Source organism: Cyclopterus lumpus, chromosome 12 (assembly GCF_009769545.1).
Source record: "Cyclopterus lumpus isolate fCycLum1 chromosome 12, fCycLum1.pri, whole genome shotgun sequence".
Taxonomy (NCBI): Eukaryota; Metazoa; Chordata; class Actinopteri; order Perciformes; family Cyclopteridae; genus Cyclopterus; species Cyclopterus lumpus.
In genome coordinates this window covers 5,778,242-5,799,412 of record NC_046977.1, presented here as the reverse complement: position 1 = coordinate 5,799,412, position 21,171 = coordinate 5,778,242, and the positions used below count along the sequence as shown (strand labels likewise).

The 21,171-nt window shown below is 43.6% G+C and overlaps 1 protein-coding gene across 5 annotated transcripts; it reads right to left on the bottom strand.

Moving 5' to 3' along the window:
- Positions 1 to 190: 190 nt before the first annotated feature.
- On the bottom strand, positions 191 to 21,052 carry tnpo1 (transportin 1). Of its 5 annotated transcripts, none has more exons than XM_034546370.1 (25): positions 20,780 to 21,052; positions 20,438 to 20,567; positions 18,826 to 18,901; positions 18,229 to 18,378; positions 16,848 to 16,954; positions 11,357 to 11,490; positions 10,474 to 10,555; positions 9,737 to 9,859; positions 8,979 to 9,097; positions 8,636 to 8,696; positions 8,254 to 8,425; positions 7,895 to 8,047; positions 7,566 to 7,791; positions 6,864 to 7,035; positions 6,602 to 6,688; positions 6,338 to 6,445; positions 4,693 to 4,851; positions 4,515 to 4,602; positions 4,328 to 4,426; positions 4,122 to 4,217; positions 2,027 to 2,102; positions 1,035 to 1,134; positions 874 to 948; positions 486 to 627; positions 191 to 366 (listed from the first exon to the last, which is right to left on the bottom strand). In XM_034546370.1, the coding sequence occupies exons 2-24, from the start codon at positions 20,540 to 20,542 to the stop codon at positions 520 to 522; spliced, it is 2,676 nt and encodes an 891-aa protein (XP_034402261.1). In that variant the 5' UTR covers positions 20,543 to 20,567; positions 20,780 to 21,052; the 3' UTR covers positions 191 to 366; positions 486 to 519. The 5 variants fall into 5 exon arrangements, 4 of the variants coding, with proteins under 4 accessions (XP_034402261.1, XP_034402262.1, XP_034402263.1 ...); XM_034546371.1 differs by having other exon boundaries at positions 20,438 to 20,617; positions 20,780 to 20,964; XM_034546372.1 differs by having other exon boundaries at positions 20,438 to 20,564; positions 20,780 to 20,964.
- Positions 21,053 to 21,171: the final 119 nt, after the last annotated feature.

Here is a 21,171-nt window from a genome sequence, read left to right as displayed (position 1 = left end):
CCGTTTCGCTCACATCTCCTTTCAGTAGTTTAGGTGACGGAAAAAAAAGAGGGACGTTTGGGGGAATAAATGGTGATTGGTTTTCCTTATTTGTGATTGAGGTGTGATAACATGAATTTTCCTCCCATGATAAGGTTGTCCTGGCAGTCCCTCCCCCCCCCACCCCCCCACCCCCCACCCCCTTGCCTGTGCATGGGGGCGCTGGGCACTGCAGCTACCACCTCCCTCCCACCCCATCCTTCAGGTCGGGGAGGGGTCCTCGCCACTTGTCCCTCCCCTCAGCAGGCGGACCCCTTCCCCCCCAGTAAAGGGTAACATGTTCCCCGGGTAAAAGAGGTTCCTATATTGTCTCCCGTAGTGAATGACCTGCGCAGAGAGAAAGACAGAGAGAGGCCTCGTTAGAGAAACAAACACATCAAACACTGAAATCGGTTTCTGAATGTGTTTTATGCGATCGCGGGGTGACGTCAGAGAGGGAAACTGACCCTAGCCACGTGGCGCACACCGCCGTGGAAACAGTTACACCCCGTAAAAGGTTGCCAGCCGTTCCTTCAGTGGCATGGGGAACTGATCCGAGAAGCGCCTCCAGTTTTCCTCGCCCACCTGGTTCTTAAACCCGTGAAGGATCTGAAATTAAACACCAGGAGAAGTTCACACCAAGTAGTAACGAAACGCTGCCTTTCAAAATAGATCTTGGGCCTGATGGGAGGGGGAGGGGGAGGGGGGGGATTATATCAGTGGGCCAACTGTAGACACGGCATCCCCCTACATTCAGCCACGACGGGTCGACTTGAGCTGAACTGAAATTTTACTCAGTTATATGTTTGTCAACATGCGTTTGAACACGGAGCATTTTGTTTTTTCCGCCTTTACCTTGTAGAACATGTCTCTGAGATCGTCCTTTGGATTCACCCAGGAGGCCACTGCGTCGCAGAAGAATATAAAGTCCTGTTCCAGAGAAGAGAGGTGAGGCAACATTTTCAACCTGGCGACATAACGGCCGCGCGCCATCTGCCGTGTCTGTTGGACCTCACCTGCACGACGCCTCCCGGATTCACGCTGATCATCGTGCAAATTCCTCTGAACGCAGAGTCTTTCTCCTCGTTGTCTCTTATATTTCGTAGAGAGGTGCACCTGACGACAGGGACGACCAAATTTAACATCAGAAAAGAAGAAAACTTTGAATAAACAAGTGCCACTATGAACGACTACTGCAAATACCTATATGCATACACTAACGTTATATCTGTGAGAAAATACAATAATAATATAGCCTATTTCCATCCTTAATGCAGATGTAATGTTTAGGTGTTCTCTAATTATCGTCAATGCTGGTCGTTAAAACACATGAGTCTGTATGTCTACATCCATGAGAGAACATTGTGTATCATGACCTAAGAGACGACCACAACAAGTCAAGCATGCACACAAAACAGATTAAAATAAAACAAAATCAGACACTTTTACTTTTAACGGGCTACTTCGAGCTCTACGAGCAGTGCGGTTTCTTAAAAACCTTGTCTATAGCACCTTGAAAATAACATTACTTTTTGAAGGTTGGGGTTCTTTTTTTTTTTGGGACAGGCACATGCAGCTGGGTGACTACTGTCTGAGAAAGGGATGGAGGAAAGACTGCATCCTTTCTCTGTTGCTAAACCAGCAGGCATGTAACAAATCTAAATCCCATGCATCTTTTAGGTTAGCGACAGTTAACGATGACACAAAAAACAACTACAAATTAAACAATGTATAATACATGAAGGTGCTACTGAGGCAAAAAACTAAAAATCACAAGTAGGACCTAAAAGAGGACAGGGTTAGTCACATGGTTGGCAATGATAACAAACTGATAAGAAAAAGAAAAAAAACGAAACAACTGAAAAGACTTCTTTTGAGAAGGAGAGCGAGGAGAGAGGAGAGCCACAGGGGAAAAAGAAGGGAGCAACAGGAGGCAGACGAGAAGATAGGAAGAAAGAAAGAAAGCAAGAGAGGAGATGAATTAAATAAAAGATTGAATAATACACACCAGGGTCTTATAAACTGCTGTAGCATGGGTGCCACCTCTTGAGGACAAACGTAACCAAGACGACCAATTGTTATTGCTAAGGTAACGCAATCACGGTTACACACCACCAAACGCCAACCAAGACATGAGCAATGAGGAGGGGAGGAGAAAAATAAAGAAAAAACAAACAACTCAGAGACATAAATCAACAGAATCTGTGTATGATAATAAACAGAAGATTTTCACTAGTGTTGATTATTACTGCCCCCCCCTCCAGTCACGGGGAGGAATGTAAAATATGACACTCTATTAAAAAAAACATACAACACGTTTAAGGGAGAACACATTGACAACTTTGACAGGACATTCATAGAAAGAGGCAAACAATGGCATCTGCTTTCACAAATCATATGGATTGATAAAAGGCTAATCAATTCTATTAGGAAAGTGATTAGCTTGGTTTAAAATGAGGCTCTCCATGCAGAGACACAGGCGAGCTAAAGTGTAGCACGTGCATGTGACTGGCCTAAACAAGAGCACTTCACTTTGAGATTTCTCCCTTAAACCTCACAAAATGTTATTTTTTTCCCATAACAAAAACAGAAATATTTTTTAAAGTTTTTTTTTGTTCTTTTGAGGAAAAAAAAAAAAAAAAGAGGAAAAATGACAGATTACTCCAAGCCAACTACATGGAGGGAGACTAGTATCCAGCACAGCAGGTTTCTTATGAGGCACAGAGGAGGGAGGACCTAAGTTTAAGAGACACAAAACTATGCAACATTCTCATTAACAAACAGGCATTTATGAACAGTCCAATGACACATGCAGAAAGCAGATGGTGTATGCTCCTCAGAATAAAGTTCAGTGCAGGATAAGCTGATCAGAGACAAAAAAAAGGAGGGGGGGGGGGGGGGGGAGTGCCACCACGCACCGTGCAGCCACATCCACATCTGAGCCGACCGTGGCGTTACGTGGCCGCCCGCTCAAATTTAGCTCCAGCGATACGCTGGTTCTCTCAGGAAATCTCCACGACAGACGTTTAGGATTGACACGCGGACAAAACATCTCGATCTGGTCGAGTTGTTCTGTGTCCGTGTCGTGTTTTCAAATCAACGTATTGAAAACACGCGACAAAAAAAAGGGTGGGGCGGGAATAGATTCTTATGAAACTCGAATGTTATGACTATAGTGTATCCTGCATCAAACATTGGCCATTCTTAACAACATTTAACATCTATTGGCAGATATGCATCCACATTTAAAGAACAGTAAATTAAAGTAACAAATAAACTGACAGCAAACAAACAGGAACACATCTACAGAGTCCCCTATGGAGTTTCTTTAATTAAAAAGGCAGGTTACACTTTACCCTTGGAAGCATCTTTTTAATCAAATAATGATTTAAAATTAAATTTGTAAAAACAAGAGGACAGTGTAACCTTTTCTTAAAAATAAAATTAAAAAGGCTGTAAGCTAGGTGCCCTACATTTAGTCAGATTAGGTGTTCTCTCAATCATTTGTGTATAGTTATTGTTTAAGTGTTCAGAAAATGGTAACCTATGTGGGGCTGTGAACTCACCTATCCACACACACACACACACACACACACACACACACACACACACACACACACACACACACACACACACACACACACACACACACACACACACACACACACACACACACACACACACACACACACACACACACACACACACACACACACACACACACACACACACACACACACACACACACACACACACACACACACACACACACACACACACACACACACACACACACACACACACACACACACACACACACACACACACCTTGCCCAGGGTTTCGTTTTATTTGATCTCTCAATTTACAGGTCGCAAATTGTTTAGCTGAAATATTTTGCATACTTTTGGTGAAACCAGCCAAACCTGTAAGGCCCAAAGCTTGGGACGGGTTCTTTAGATAGAGATTTAAAAAAGGGGCGGGACAGGTGCCCCGAGTGAGTGTGTGGCGGATCCCTGGATGAATGGACCTGCGTGTTTCTGAGCACCTCCCTGTGTGTGGTGGTGACCTGGCTGGCTGGCTCAGCGCTGCCACCGAGTGGTACCTGTGTTCTCCAGTAGAGTCTTTGGGGTATTTGGCCTGTTAATGATCTCCACCAGCTGGTGCAGCACCATGGCAATGTACGGCTGCATTTCAGACCCTACGGGTGGCGCAAAAGCAGGAAAACAGGTGGAAAGAAACATGTTTTTACTCTGGCGACTGTACACGGTGACATATTGCACGTCATTTGTTGAAATCCGAGGCACTCACCCATTTGTATAGATATCTCTCCAATTGCCCATGTTGCATTGTTGCACACAGATATTAATTCTGGGTTTAAATTAGTACCCAGTATGGGCATAAAATCAGCTGGAAGAAGGAAAAGCAAGTCAACTTAGCAACCGGCCAACAACTTGTTCTCCAAACAGTGTTTGAGAGTGAACGGCATAGAACATACCGATGCAGGGCTTGACGTGTTGGAAACAAGCCTTGGTCAGATCCCCCAGCAGCGCAAAGGAGCTTTGACGCACCTCTGGCATTTTGTCCTGAGCGGTCAGAGAGCACAACACAATGTTAACGACACAAGTTACTGGATCAGTTCATCAGCTGTGCGGCACGTTATTCACTTTCTTCACCTGCATGCACTGGTACATGAGGGTGAGGATGTTGCTGCGGGCAACCAGCTCCTCGATGGTGCCTCCCAAACCCTCCGCCAGGCCGCTTAGGAGATCCAATGCCACGATCATGAAGTCTTTGTCAGGGGCTTCGTACTGGTCTGGCTGTGACTGATAAAGCTAGAAGAGTGGAGAATGATAGAAAAGAGGGTACGAATTTAATTTAATTAACACAAATAATAGATAATCGTATTATAATAACTTATAAGACCTGACTTCTAGTTATGAAGTCAGCTCTCTAACCTAAAACTACATGTTCCATACAGTGTTAATGATTAAAGGAATAAAAACGTTATGCCTGTACATTAAACCTCTAATCAATTATTCTATTTGTCCACATGGGGGCAGTGCAACAAGCTGTAAACACAACGTTGAGCCCCATCTTACACACAGAGCAAAGGCTGAGGCAGTCAACATTTTCACCCCCCCCCCCCCCCCCCCCCCCCCCCCCCCCCCCCCCCCCCCCCCTCCTGTGTCAATAGCAAATGTACTTGCCCACACCTGTGTGCCCTCGTGGGCGTGTTGCTCTTAAAAAGAGGTGTGGTCAGGCGCATTGTTGCTGTTTTTGCAATTTTGAGGCAGCAGAAAGTGATGACAAGGTCAAAAGGTCAAAAGTGTAGTATTTGCCTGCCATGTAAAAAGGGCTCATCGTTCAGATAAGACAGGCACACACAGGCGGGGTCACAACATGTGACGACTCCACACTACTTCAAGTACACTGCTTGTTAAACACAGTGACGCCCAGCAGCGATTTACTCCTCAGTTAAATAGGTTATCGGGGCGTTTGCTCATATGCAGTCCAAGAGAGTTGTTGAATATGACACGGCAACAATAATACAGCAACTCCCGTCAATGGACAGCAACAAATGGTAAACGAGTGCCCTCCTTGTTAGTAAACTTAGAAGCCTCAGTCAAAGTTTAGATAAACATTTGAAAGCTGTGCAGCTTTTTACATTTTTATTTTTTGCATGTCTATTCATTGTGTTCCCAGTATTTCTGCTCAGTGGCAGATAAAGATGATACTATCATTATAATATTTGCAGAATTAGAGTCCTACGTAGGATTGTTTCGCAATCCAAACATTATTAATTCGCAATCCAAACATTATTAATTCCGGAATTAATAATGTTTGGATTGCAAAACAATCCTACGCAGGACTCTAATTCTACAAATAAAGTTAGAGAAATCATCAATAAAATTATCCAAAATCCACAACAAGTTTTTATCTGCTACTTAATGCTTGACTCCATATTTGTTGGTGTTTAGCTTTTCAAAAACAAAATGTTCACTACTGCTTCTCCAATAAGCAGAATCCGCCATTTCAATAGCGATGTGCACCTGACTACTAATGTGAGATGACACTCTGTCTGGTTTAATTCAAGCTCCGCCCCAAAGACGCCAATGATTAAGAGACCTAATACGATCCCTTTGCTCCTTAGGCTTTACTTTGTTGCCTCGTGGAGCCGAACTCGCCCTAAATGTCTTGTGACCGTGTGCTTACCACGCACTGTAGAATGAAAAGAGACCATTATCACCATATACAGATTATATGTACCCAACAACTGTGAGCTTAGAGAGCTTAGTATGTGTGTGTACACACACTCACCATGGCTTGAGCAAGAGTCTTCTGCACCAGGTTGACACAGCGTTGGTACACGGGCTCACAGTAGGGCAGGAAGCCACTCTGCAGGGCCGTAGCTACAGACGACAGACACTGAGGAAGGCAGGCAGGCGGTAGGGTCAGGGTCAGGGTCAAGGTCAAGGTCAAGGTCAAGGTCAGGGGCCTATTTATACACCGTTATCATCTGGGAAGGGACTCACTATCAACTAAACGATTTGAACAGGCAGTAACTTCACGTCAGCGACTCACTTCTAACAAAGGGAAGAGATCTTTGTCTTCGTCTTTCAACTGGTTCCATTTCTGGATCAGTGGAGGCATCAGCATCTGGATGTATTCCTAAGAAATAACGCAGGTTAAATGAGTCTTCACACAAACACCGTACGATTTTGTCGATGCTTGTTTATCTTCTGGGCACGATGTCTATACCTATAACATCAGAAAGTACACCCGCCACTAGAACAATGAAATGAAGGAAGGAGGAGTAAATAGTCCATATTTCTGTTCTGCATACCGGTTTATTGAGATGATGCCCCACTGAGTCGGCAAGTGTTCCGATGGCGTCGTAAAGAATGAGCAGATTTTTGTGCTGGTACTTGCTGAACGCGAACACCAGTGTGTCCAGGATGAATGCCAGGTAGGGAACCAGCTCCGTGCACGCCTCCTCCTCCAAAGTGGCAAAGGCACTAAAAAGAAGAAGAAGAAAACATCATACAGGAAGCAATTAGTCTACTACTAGTACTACTATAAAACATTGCCAGCAAAGTAAAAAAGTATTTGCCGGTATTTTTGGGCTACAATTCATTGTTTTGATCTATACATTATTATCCAACTCTCTCAGATACACCCAGAACACATATGAAACCATTACTCCTGGCCAGACTGGAATCGCAAACCTTAAACCTTTGCAGGCGTTATTCAGGGTGGAAGAAAGTCCTCCAGCCTGCATGTGCTAACATGTGACGTGACTTGTTGTTGTGTTTTTTTTCCTCACAACCTAACCGAGAGCAGCCTGTTCTCAGCTAACGGAAATAAAAATATCTCCAGGAATAATTATTTCCAGGACAACGCAAGATATTTTGTTTTCAATGATTGTAAAATTGGTTTCCAGGTTTTTCAGGACGTGTGGCTACCCTGAGTTTAAGGGACATAAACCCACGATAAATAAAAACATTTTGAGTGGAGGAGATCTGTAAGAAATGATGTCAGGACTCACCTGCATGCAGCCTCCTGCACACGCTTGTTGCTATCCAGAATGCGTTTAAGCAGCTCCGTCATTAGCGGCTTCAGGTAAGTATCTGGAGGCTGGCTGACGACCCAGTGGGCATAACGGCTCAGTGTCCAACAGGTGATGGAACGCACCAGGGCCTTTTTGTCGGACAAACACTGCACCAGATGGGGAATGAGCTCCGGCAGGTATGGGATCATGCCCTGCATGCAGCCTGGAGACAGGGATGACAACAGTGTCATTTCTCTGCTTTCATAGTCTGGGGGAAGCCTTATGCCCTGTGCCTCATCTCCACTCCTTCCTCTTTCCCTTCTTACCTTCAGCGATAGCCCCCAGCACGAGGATGCCGGACTCTTTAACCACCCACTCCGGATGGAAGAGCAGCTCTTTGAGAAGGGGCAGAAGGTGCAGCAACAGATCATCCCTGAACACGTTGGCCAACACATCCAACGCTGCGGCGGAACACTTCCCTAATGTTTGGTGAACAGTAGGAAGACATACACACAGACGTAGAAGAGTGCGGACAAACATCGTACAGACGTCACAGGTACAGCAGACACAAAGAAAGGAAAAGTGATCAATGCACTGTGTGTTTCCAAGCTCTTAGTAAAGAGAACAAGAGGACATAAGGACATATTGAAACAAGCTCCATTTAAAAAACGGGCACTGAACTCACGCAGGTTCCAATCAGAGATAGTATCGTCATCATCATCCAGCTCATCGTCCTCGTCGTCCTCGTCCTCGATGCCATCGCCCTCGTGCTGCTGGGCAACTGTGCGGGAGCGATGGAAGCGCGGCCGGATGTCCTGCTCGTTGTCCGGGATGGCCTCGTCTTCCTCGGTGTCCCCCTGGTGACGGATGTACGGGAGGAAATAAAAAGACACGCAAGTTGTAAACAAACAAAAATGCAACGCACAATCACATTGCCATTAAAGTCGCACCAACATCAGCTATTCTTTGTGTTCAAATATCAAAACAAACCACCTAATTGAAGTGCATGTCACAGGGCAATTCATCCTCCTGCCTACAGGTACAAATATTAGGCTATATAAACTGACCTTGAGCAGGATTATGTCAATCTCAGAGTACTTCATCCCGTTGACAAGCACTGGAATGAGCCTGCAGCAGAGGGGCACAGGAACAACGATGAGAACCAAGTCCAAGGATGGGTCAGAGCCCGCAAGCAATCACTCACATGTGACTTCTGCTGCGGGAGCAGTTTCACATGACAGCGCGTAGAAAGATGTTACAACTGATTCTTGATCAGCCGATTGAGGTGAGGAAGAGAAATATCATCCTAGAGCAAGGTCTTCACCAACACACTGTCAAGGTTGCTATGAATCAACAGCTTGCAATACAAAGTTAGAGTGTGTGTGTGTGTGTGTTTGTTTGTTTCCTTACTGAGAGAGGTGTCCACACAGCACTTCCTTACACACGGGCTGCTCCGCCAGAGTAAGCCAGAACTCACAGGCTTCCAAGGCAACATTTTCATCTTGGTCCTGAGTCCTCAGTAGCATGTACTGAAATTAAACAATGAGGATATTTAATCATATATACTTTTATATTTACAAAACACAGTATTTTAAAGTAAAAATGTGACAGATGCAAATACATCTGCAAGTATGTCTGTCCATCAGGAGCACATTATTGAAGAATAAGAGGGGCGATATTCTATTTTTGTTATTATCAACACATCCTGTGAAAAGACCAAAACCGACCGACCCTTCAAGCATCATTTACTCAATTATTTGGAGGAAAATTGTATATTAGGTCTTAGAATAAAGAGATGCAACATGCTGGCCAGATCCGTGACTATAGAGCACCTGAGCACTGTAGTTTTTACTCAACTTTACTGAGATGTCGGGGGCTATTTTCAGCTGTGGGTCTTGTGCGCAAGCAAGTATTTTTGGCACCCACGTGTTTATAGGATCGACTATGTTTATCATAAGGGACACGACGCCCAGTCAGTGCAATAGTGCGGCTCGCTAAAGTCTTTTAGTTTCTGTACGTTAAGGAAGAAGCTGTATCGACGGACAACACTTGTTCGTGGGATCAATTCGTGATTGTGTTTTATGGGAATAAAAATAAAATCGTACAGAAAATCACCACTTGTCCTAGAAATACATATATTAATTCTTGATTGCCCCTGTGTAACTCACCTCAACGATGTTATGCATGTGCGGCAGGAGACGGTCCAGGCGAACCTCCAGCAGCATGACGAGAGCTCTGCACACGTTCTTCCTCACTTCTGATTCCTCGTCGGTCGCCAGCGCAAACAGGTTCTACGAAGGATAGAAAGAGGCCAGGGTCAAATATCTATGCATCTATGCATCTATGCGTACGATGCACAGTGTGAGACAACAGCTACGACAAACTAACAATAATCGCTGCACAACATCTCAATTACAAAGTGCGTTTTGGAATGAATACAAAGTCAATACAGTAATATATCACATGACATTCTTCTGTGATATAAATACTCTGGTACCAATATGCTATTGTGTATTTTGCTATATATTTTGTAGCAGTTTAACAGTTTTAAGTCTCTTGCAGTTTTATAACTGCTCGACATTTCAAGGGTGGTACATGTTGCCATACAAAATATATATTTACAATATTATGTGTAAATGTTACCCTGAGCAATACATTAAGCTTGCACTTTATTTTAAGTTAATGTTCTGTATCTTTCCTTCCAAGCCCTAAATAGAAATAGCACATTCAGCCATACAATCAAGACATTAACAATCTAATTTAAAAGCAATTTAATAAAAGGCCAGGAAAAAAAAAAAACTACATAAAATGAAAAGGTAAAACTCAAATCATGTTTGCGGGCGTTTGAGAAACAAAAAGGACGACAGAGACGCACAGATGCAGAACATAATCTGGTTCCACTTGCCTCGATGAAAGGGTCGATGTGCAGCATGAGAGCCTGAGTCCTGCTGATGATGAACTGATTAACGCAGGCGATGGCATGAGACCTGCAACACAACAACCACCACGTGAGCACCACTCAAACACATTGTACACACGTGTGTGGCACACTATGAATGCAACCAATGTCTTCCTCTCTGCTCCAGCATCACGGATTCAGCCGCTTGTCTTCTGTCTTGAGTCTGTTGCGTTACCACAATTTCATATTCTTAATACAATACATGTTTGAAGTATAATTCATATAATTAGAAAGCGGCAGTTATAAAAAAAACAGATGTTTTTTCCCAACACAGATTCCGATAACTGAACTTGATTGTCACCAGATATTGAATACTGAAAAATAAGAATTTCTTTTAAAATTTTAAATAAATGTTATTATTTTCTGAACAGCTAACCGTGCAAATTGCAGACATGTCACACTCTACTCTAGCACCTGCTATGCGCACTGAGCACGTGCAACTCTCAACAGACTTGAGAAAGAAAGGATACGGATCGGGTAGCGAGTGACACGTGTTGTTATTGTTTTTCCTGTGTTTTCCCATAAGATATTAAATGATATGACAAAAGGTGATACTGGATCGGTGCATAAACTTGGCTACTCGATGATACCCAATCCAGCTTTTTGAGGCATTTCTAATCCTGGAATCGGAACATCTGTAGAAGAATCTATGCCATAAACTGATGGCCAAGCATCATCAATATGTAAGCATGGTTAACAAAATCCATGAACACTTTTCATTGTAGTGTCCTAAATCCTCCCAACCAACGACGTAGCAGAAACAAATGTAGTCAATCACTTAGAAACGGGCTTCATCGTCAATGAAATGGGACGGTTGGGGCGCCGATACCTTATCTTGGGGCTGCTGTGCTTAAAAAACTGCAGGAACTTGGGGATCATGATGTTCAGAGGACGATCCAGAATGTCACTGTCCAGGATCTCGGCAGAGTCCTCGCAGATTTTCTGCAAGGCTCCGAACGCTCCCTGGGGGATAAAAAAACAACAACAACAACAACAATGTTATGAAAAGTCCACCATGGAGGCCGATTACACTGCAGCTGTAGACAAGGGTGTGTGGAGGAGGAATGGATTTAGGTTTCTGTTTATCGTCAACATTTTTGCTTTTGACAATCTCGACAAAATGCTAATGTCTGTTCATATTCCATCGGCTCTCCATTATAGATAAATTATAAAATGTCTGGTCTTAATGCGTTTACGTAAGGATAGGTCATACAGAGGATCTCACTCTAGTTTTTGCAGACCGAGAGCTCTCAAATGTGTTCAGCCTCCTCCCTCATCTTCAAAAGGATTCCTCCCCTTCTGCTCTAATAACCTTCAAACTGTTGGCAAGCAGTCACATTTATAAGCGCACGTGCACGCTCACACGCACGCTCTCTCTCTCTCTCCTAATACTAGCTGCTTGACTGATGGTTAGTATGCATGTTCACAATATGCTGCAGCCTCCCCTGTCTCTCGCAAAAATGCAGCCCGAAGAGCCGATACAAGAAACAGCACGGCGCTGACACCGACGGTGTCTGAAAATGAGTTTCCATGGAAACAGTTCCCATGTCGGCGTTCCTCTCTGATGACAGTATATTCTAGTATTGTGGAGGAGCCGAAAGGGATGTAAGTAAGACGAGGAGTCAACGAGGAGGAGACCGTGTCAAGGTCACAGACGCAAGGAGACAAATGTTACCAAGGTCAACGCAGACGTTTCTCTCATTAGGATACAGATGTCTCCAATTTCATCTTGCAGGGTTGTGAACAAAAGGAAATGGACTACTTTTTTTTAGATTTAATGTACTTTAGCAGATTTAACAATTATTTTTTGGGGTGCAAAAATAGCTCTAGCATGTGTACATTTGCTGCTTATACCACTGCATACAATATGTCTTGGGCTGTTTTTTGAGGATGTCACACTGATTTACTAGAAATTATAAACAACATTTTCACTGTTTTCTTTTACAGAAAAAACAATCATGATGAGATGAATTAATCATGTTGGTTGCTGCCCTCAGTGGAGGTAGAAAGGTATTCATGGCATTAAAGATTCATGGTTAATTTATTGTTATCATTGTAGCCTATTTTCTGCACAAGAGAAACATGTTTGCATTCTGTAAGGGCATTTTTTTCTCAAATTGTCATAAGGGGGAATGAAAACCGCAGCAGCAAAAAAATTCATCGGGGAAACGTTGTCCACTTTAACTGTTTAAGCACCATTGTTGTACGTGTCTATTCAGAAAAGCCGAACACTATAATCGTTATGTTTTGTTTTGACAAATTAATGAATGACCCACGCAGCATCAGATTTGGGCTCTGGAAACACTAGAATATACTGAAATGCCGGCTTGATGTAACTCATCCCATGTTAAAATGTGTGGAACCGGACCCAAGGCCCCTCCCAATGACATCAAAACGCAATGCGGGTTGTTTACGTGCCCGTGTGTCAACAGAGAAGGGCAAAGAAATGGCATTTCACCGACACTGAAGCATCTAAAATGTAATCCCCTCCCTTCAAGTAAGTGCAAGTCCAGCCAGGGGACAGCGAAGTGTGCATTTACGCAACTAAACAGCTCACTCCTCCTGCCGCTCTCAAACGAGCACTGAGGTGACAAAGCGTGTTCATCAACTTCATCCTCGCCACGCCGTCGCAACCGCCCATTAATCACAACAGTAAAACCGCTCTCAGGCAAACCTATATAAAGCCATCCGCCAACAACACACTCGGCCCCCAACACACCTGCTCCGGTCCTTTTTATAGAGCGTGTGGAGAGGGGGGACGGCGCGGTGCCACAGGGGGGCTTTTCCTACAACCGCCGCTCTGTAACCACAAACGAGACGGGACCTTTGGTACAGCTGATAACACTGAGAAGAGCTGGTTTTTCTTTTCTTTCTTTTTTTCATATTACAGAAATACATACACGTTGTTGTATATATTAATTAGTATTTATATATATATATAAATAAAGAAGACTATGAGGAGATGAACTACCCGATTTAAAGCTGAGGTAGACAGCATATTTTTTGGTGTCACTGGGCAAAGATTCCACCGTAACGTTTCAGCCTATTGTAATTCAGGCAGTTTGAGGCTATTTTTCAGGCTTTAGAAAATCTAGCCTGCGACGGGAGTCTTTGGTCTATCGCAGGTCATTTCAGAGAAAGGGCAACTCTGTAATCCTTTTTTCTATGCAAACGTGTGGGTCTGTAAAGCCCTTTGGAGATGATGCACTGTGATTCAAGGCTGCAGCGCGCGACAATAATGGTGAATTGTTTCAGAGACGGAGGGGAAACATTACCGATGGCTCAATGGTTTTACAACAAGTTTGCCAAGAAAATTCGAAGAGAAATGCTGCTATGCAACTGCATCGGGATCACAATCATGATGACGCAAGAAATGAATGACGAGTACAGGTTACTGTATGAAGGATGATTCATGAAATGACTGGTACTCGTATAGAAGACTGTATAAGAGCGTGCATGGGCCTCATCTGGGAGTTCATCTGCTGGTCTGGGTGGGCTTTTTATTTATGGTTTTATTATTATGTTGTTGTTGTTTTTTTGCCTTGGCAGAAAGCCACCTTCCCTGGCGTACCACTTGTATTACAATATGCTGAAAGGTTATTATGGAATGTTTCCCCAATAAGGTCAAACAAACTCCCCACCCCAGATTTAAGATGCATTACTCAAAGTTCATAGCTACACACCGTCAATTATACCATGTATCCAACTCTCTCTTTTCAATTTAATTAGATTTATAGGACAGCAAATAACAACAGAAGTTATCTCAGGGCACGTCTAGACTGTGCTCTTTATGATATTGTTTACAGAAAGTCCCAGCATGAGCAAGCACGGGATAAAAGAAAAACTCCATTAGCCCGTTAGCAGACATAGACTCAGAGTGAGGCTGTTGTCCAGCCATCGTGAGGATAATTCAGCCAGTGAGTGATGAGGATCATCTTGTGTACATGCAGCGTGAATGCACAACACAGAGGACATGTTCTATCGGTCACATGGTCCACGGTCAACACGCATCCCCGCGTTGCGCGTCGCTTGGACTACAAAGTACACGCTGTTCTGGAACCGTACACCAAACCCATTCCCAAAATAGATATCAAAGTGCCGGTAGCGGCAATGGCGAGGATTATTTAGGAGTCTCTGTGGCAACAGTCAACACCTTAAAAAACGTAGTTGGCATGCCATGGTTTATTTGCCGTCTCTAGTGCGTTTACAAGCTCTGCTACAGAGTCCGAGTAGACGCGATGCGTCTATCCTGGAGTTTGTTTTCACATCTGCAGCCTCCGACACGCATTTGAACTTTTATGGATGAAATATGTTTAATTAAGAAGAACGAACTTTCGCTAGATTTCCACAACAATTGGCACAAAGTGGCCAACGCTGCATTTGGCTTTTGTCCAAAAGCAGAGACCCCCCAAAAAAAGAGGTTAAACAGGAGCGACAGCCGATCAAGGAGCAGCCTGGGAAAGCAAGCGCTGCAACACTCGGCTCCGTGCGCCACCGGACACAAATGCCACAAGGTTTCAGGTTCAGTGTCGTGAAACACGAGCTTTCCTTATGAAAAAAAAAAAAATACGACCGTAAGTGATATGATTTGTAGCTCCATGTTTTCTACGTCTTACGAAATTAGCCTACGTTCTAAAAACCAGCTCAGCTTCACCGAACACCTTTCTGGTGTGGCATAGACATAGATTGCTGCATTAAATCTTAAACCTCACCTCTCGTACAAGTTTATATCAGTTCACACGTATCGGGATTGCCATTACCAACATTCAACACATCCATTGTGCCACGCCGGCGGCTCTGTCGAGCTGTAAATGTACACATAACAACATGGAAAAGATTGATAGCAGAGCAAAATATATATATGCTGACCAACCATGATGCCAGAATAGCCAAAAATACAGAAAGCTCTTAAAATATATATATATGTTGTGCCTTTAATCACAAGATTAGAAGAGCCTTTTTTTTTTTTTTTCATCCAGCACCAACTTAACCATCGTCAACATCAGACATTAAGAAGCTTTCCTGCCTCCAAGCTGCTTTTCACAATCATAGGGAGCCTTATGAGGAGTCGCTGCATTTGGTCGCTAGTTCAGTGTTAAGCCTTGTACACACACACACGCACACGCACACACACTCACACACTTCCAAGATCCTCTGCGGTAAATAGCTGACCTAAATCTCAGCTTCTGAATGAGCTTTAGAGACGGAGGCCGGCTGTGGTTTTCTGTCACATCTCTTCCTTAAATTTCAGGGAAAGTACAGGGAAACATATTCCTGCCGATGAGTCGTCCCGCCCGGATACATTTTCCTGCCCTTCAACACGACTGCAGTTACATGACAATTAACCATGTCGCCTAATTGGTGCTTGTTCCCCAATGTAACGTATCCACCTTCCCTATGGCGGCTGATGTCACAGGCACAAGCAGCTGACGGCATATTAATGACCAGAGAGTTTATGTGAGCAGAGTATGGGTGTGGCACCCGATCAGATGATCCACCACGAGCTTCCGTATTGTGATTTTACAGGCTGCTGCACTGGAGCATTCATCCACCATTCCAATGTTACAGTGGCTGATACGACCAAGAGCCCAGGACACAAAGCACTTCTTCTTTATCAAGAACTGATAATAAGCTAAATTTAAAAAAATAATGGGGTCATGTGTTTTTTTTGGTAAAAAGGGATAGGAAGAGAATAAATGATTCCATGTTAAATAATCTGCAGATGTGGCTGCCGCTCCAGCTGCCAGACTGCTTTTAGCTCATCTGGCCAGCAGGATGCGATCCAGATGCTGCTTTATAGCTGACCCAGCTCTCTTCCCTTCCCGACAACAAATAGATAAACAAACAAACAAACAAGCAAACGGGGCAGCGCCGTGCGCCCAGACGGGCCTACTTATAGGCCCGTCTGGACACACGGTCGTAGTAGGTCAAACATGTTTTATTTTAGCATGTGGACAAATCCTGACAGTTCCCTGCACACTGAAAAAAAAGAATGAATGCATGCGCCCATATTTAACGCTAACTGAGTTTTCAGATTTGATTTTAAAATATGATCCAATATCTCAGATTTACGCCGGTGGTTTCTCTCATTGTCTCTGTTGCCTTTGCTCACACATCCTGCTCTATGCAAGTGACCTTGTAAAAAAAGATTTTCTTTTCTACAACATAGACAAGCTCTACCCCATATTATGTATGGAGGGGGAGGGACAACATATTATTCTGCCATCATCAGCACAGCGTAATGATTAAAATGTACATATGAAGTAGACGCTGACTGATGAGCAGACGATCGCAACGTATCTCCCGTGTTTTATCCTCACCTCACACGTGTTGTAGTCCTCAGAATCCAACAGCAGGCAGAGTTTAGGTAAAAGCCCCGGCCAGTTTTGTAGCTCTCCCTTGGAGGCGATGGTGGTGATGAGGATACCTGTAAAAATGTACTATGAGTTACACTGATGTGACAAAACTGCTAAGAACGAACAGGCGCTGCTGACTAATCATCAGAGGATCATTTACTCTTGCCTCTGTGTGGAACTACTTTCATACAGTAAACACTTTCTTATCGAGCATTGGCGGAACAGATTTCTGAACCAAGTTTTCTTTGAATTTCAAACAAAAAGTTACGATTGTCTTTGTTTACGCGCGGAAATGTGTAGATATAATATGGATGTAGATGTAGAGTAGCCATCAATCCCACTTTAATTATTGTAATTTAGTGGATGAGTTGCTCGGTAATTTCTTTTCTCAATTTTGTTTGAGATGAAATCATTATATAGAGCTATATATGAGAATATTATATATGCTGTGTTCAACGCCCTGCTCTAATAAGCAATGACACACATGATGCAAACAGTGCTACTCCTGTCCTACGAAAAAATGCAATTACTGTGCGTGTTTGTGTGTGTGTTTCATTTTAGCATGTCGACAAATCCTGACAGTTCCCTGCAGACTGAAAAAAAGAATGAATGAATGCATGCGCCCATATTTAACGCTAACTGAGTTGTCAGATTTGATTTCAAATATGATCCAATATCTCAGATTTACGCCGGTGGTTTCTCTCATTGTCTCTGTTGCCTTTGCTCACACACCCTGCTCTTTGCAAGTGACCTTGTAAGAAATATTTTCATGGTCTTTTCTACAACATAGACAAGCACTACCCCATATTATGTATGGAGGGGGAGGGACAACATATTATTCTGCCATCATCAGCACAGCGTAACGATTAAAATGTACATATGAAGTAGACGCTGACTGATGAGCAGACGATCGCAACGTATCTCCCGTGATGTATATATAAAAAAGAAACTCCATCTCAAGTGTGTCATTATATCAATATCTGATGTTTAATATCAGCCAGAAGTTATTTAGTATTTATGACTAATAAGTAATTTATTAAATTGGTCTACTCATATTCCTTTAACCTGCTTCGTTTATGTCGAGTGCAAATAATTGACATTACTCAAATAATTGATGTACTCATCTGTAGGTTCAATGTTAAGGGGTTTGTGTAAGCAAAATAACTCCACAGAGAACTAACTACAAGGGACAAATAACGTAAGCTACACCCCCGGAGAAAGTGCTTCTAACAGTCCCACACGACAGTACCAGGGAGGATGTTTTCAATTTGTAGACGTCAGCACGCGAGACACGATGAGTGATCAATTATTGCAGCATCTTAAATAACAATCACATTCCACTTACCCACGGTGGCCCGGATGAGTGGAGAGGAGTCTCCAATGTTCTGGAGGCACTCCCCTTTGATGAAATCAGAGACGCCATTAGGGAAGTTCTGATAGTGGGCTTTCACGTTGTTCTTCAGGATCAGCCCGCTCAGGGAGCGCGTCGGTTCATCTTGGGAGGAAAGACAGGATTGTAAAATAACCCAATTCAAACATTGTGTGAATTGGTAACCAACTGATAACTGGACTTATATGTATTTATTATTCTACACCTTTCTAAACATGTGTTGCGTTTTAACTAAGAGTAATAGCGCGACGGCATCCTAGAATGTCTTAACACCACTTAACATTTCGGTCATCCACTGTGCAGGCCGCCCAGCCAAGAGTTGAGTGGTGCCAGGAACTAGGTTTAAAATTAGAGTGACCCATATTCAGAGTGCCACATCATCTGTGTGGCAAAGATGCCATTGGGTCGGCCGAGTCACGGCCAAACAGACCCGTCTCTGAGTAGTTACATAAAAGTGACAAGTCTGACATTCACTCCGTCCGTTCACCGTCGGCTGATCTAGGAACGCAGTACAAAAAACAACACACTGAAACAGACCGACAGAGGGCTTACCTTCCGATTTTAACTTGGTCAAAACGAATATCAAATAGTTGTTAAAGTCTGGATACTGGTTCAGCTGCTCAAGTCTCTGGGAAAAGTGGTTGAGGAAGACAAGGTGCTAACTGTACGTATTCTGGCATATTAAAAGGTTATGAGCATATTAGAACTGCAATCTACTACATGGTATTTACATGGCATTTAAGGGGGTGGGTGTATTATTTTCACCTGAAGATGTGTAGAAATGGCAGAAATTCATGACGTCAAGTGGTGGTGTACCATAACAGTATAATGGTGTGTGTGTGAGGGTAGTGGGTGTAGGGTGGGGGTGTCATAAATGTGTCATACGACGGCACTGAACACTGCGAGTACCCAGACAGATGGCGTATTTAGGGCCATAGCAGCAGGTCGTCTAGGAGTTAATGATGCAGTGCATATGAAGCATTACATAAGCAAACCATTTAGGATCAGCGTGCAACCAGACAAAAGACATACGGGCCAGCAGCATGCAGCGGGTGATATGAATTGTTCTCCAATGCAAACGTGTGTGTGTGTGTGTGTGTGTGTGTGTGTGTGTGTGTGTGTGTGTGTGTGTGTGTGTGTGTGTGTGTGGTGGGGGGGGGGGGGGGAGGGGGTAAAGATAGTTTCTTTAGATTTCTTTTAGTTTTAGGTGTCGACAAATCCTAACAGTTCTCATGCAAACGTAGAAAGAAAAAAATAATAATCCAGGTTTTAGTCTCTCATTTGTGTTTTTATGCAAAGTTAGTTATATATCAACAGTAATTTATCATTTGATTAGAATTAAACCCAAAAGTTCGCCCCCAATTCTCCTGTGACGAGAGAATTGCACATTTTTGGAACCTGGTGCATGTATAAAAAAGAGACATTATAAAGCGTGTACATCATAGTCTACATCAGAGCCTTCAGGAATCAAGGTCCTCTTCTATTGGAACCAGCTACCACTTTCAGTCCGGGGGGCACAGTCACCACATGTAAGAGTAGGCGTATAGGCTGCTGGGGGACATCTTAGGATACACTGAGCTCCTCTCTCCTCTTCATTAATTCCTCCTGTGCCGATGTGAGGTCTCGAGACTGAGGATGTGTCGTATGTGATTTGCCTCTGAAGCAAATTTGTAATGTGGGATTTTGGGGCTGTACAAAATAAATGTAATTTAATCAAGTTTAGCGTTTACTGTAACACCCTGACATGTTCTTCTGGAGGCCGATGTTGTGATCACCATCAATAAAATCACCACTACAGAATTATTACAAAACACAGCGTCTGCTTCCTTTAGAGATAATTCACATGCAAAAATTATATATAAAATTCAATTTAGGTGGTGGTTGACATACAGCTGTGTGTGTGTTTTTTTTTCTCCATCTCCTGCTGGTCTTAACTGCAAAGGGGAGGGTGGGCATGGAGGCGATTAACTGCTCGATCAAGCCTTCACGAGACGTGTCAACCCCCGTAAAATACTTCGATCTCCAATGCTATAAATACCCCGATAAGAGTAAACCCACCCGGGCTCGCGTGGGTTTACCCGTCACGTATGAACAAACCAGGTGGAAAAAAAAAAACCGACCCCCGGCTTAGTGGGGGTAAAACAAATTTAAAAAAAAAGGATACTTGCTGGACGGATCTCTGCGTGGACGTGTCCGGCGACTGGGACTCTTTCAGCAGCTGTAAGATTTGTTGGAGTCCCTGCTCGTCTGGCTTCCACTCACACTCCATCTTGCTGCTGCTGCTGCTGCTGCTGCTGCGGATAAAGACACAACATTTTAGCTAACACACACGCGCGCACACACACTGTGACACACACACACACACACACAGGGAGAGAGAGAGCGAGAGAGAGAGAGAGCTAGAGAATGTGTCTTCAAACGACACGGTGGCCGCTGCGAGCGCGTTAACGTGAGGCGTTTTCTGACACGTAAAACTCGCTTTTAGGTGTATCGAAATGCGTTTTACCCCCCGTCTTGTCTTTGGCCGACCGTTGGTCTTTCCGTTGAAATGTCGACCGTCCGACTGGCTTCTCAGACGCGGGCCCTGTTACAGCAGTCACATCCGTTTTCGCAACAAGCTGGGGAAGAAGAAGAGAAAAAAAAGAAAAAGAAGAAGAAGAAAAAAAAAAAAGCTGCGGGCAGACGGAGCAGACTGGGCGACGCGCAGAGCCGTATAGAGAGAGAGTCGCGTCAACGGAAGTTCACACCAAAAAAAAAAAAGAAGGAAAAAAAACTCGTCACGTGATTTACTTCGATAGATCCAGGAAGTGCTTGGCGGCCAATTTTAATATTAAGATATTGGTAGAAGACGGTTCAAACAGAGACATGGAACTGCGTTTTTTGTTGTTGCAAATTAGT

What these genes read in the sequence shown, in the direction of transcription:
- tnpo1 (XM_034546370.1), bottom strand. Translation starts at nt 20,542, where the DNA reads ATGGAGTGTGAGTGGAAGCCAGACGAGCAGGGACTCCAACAAATCTTA. An exon ending in GACCAAGTTAAAATCGGAAG is followed by an intron (nt 18,379 to 18,825) that starts GTAAGCCCTCTG and finishes TTTCCTCCCAAG; the next exon opens with ATGAACCGACGCGCTCCCTG. An exon ending in AGAGATATCTATACAAATGG is followed by an intron (nt 4,218 to 4,327) that starts GTGAGTGCCTCG and finishes CGCCACCCGTAG; the next exon opens with GGTCTGAAATGCAGCCGTAC.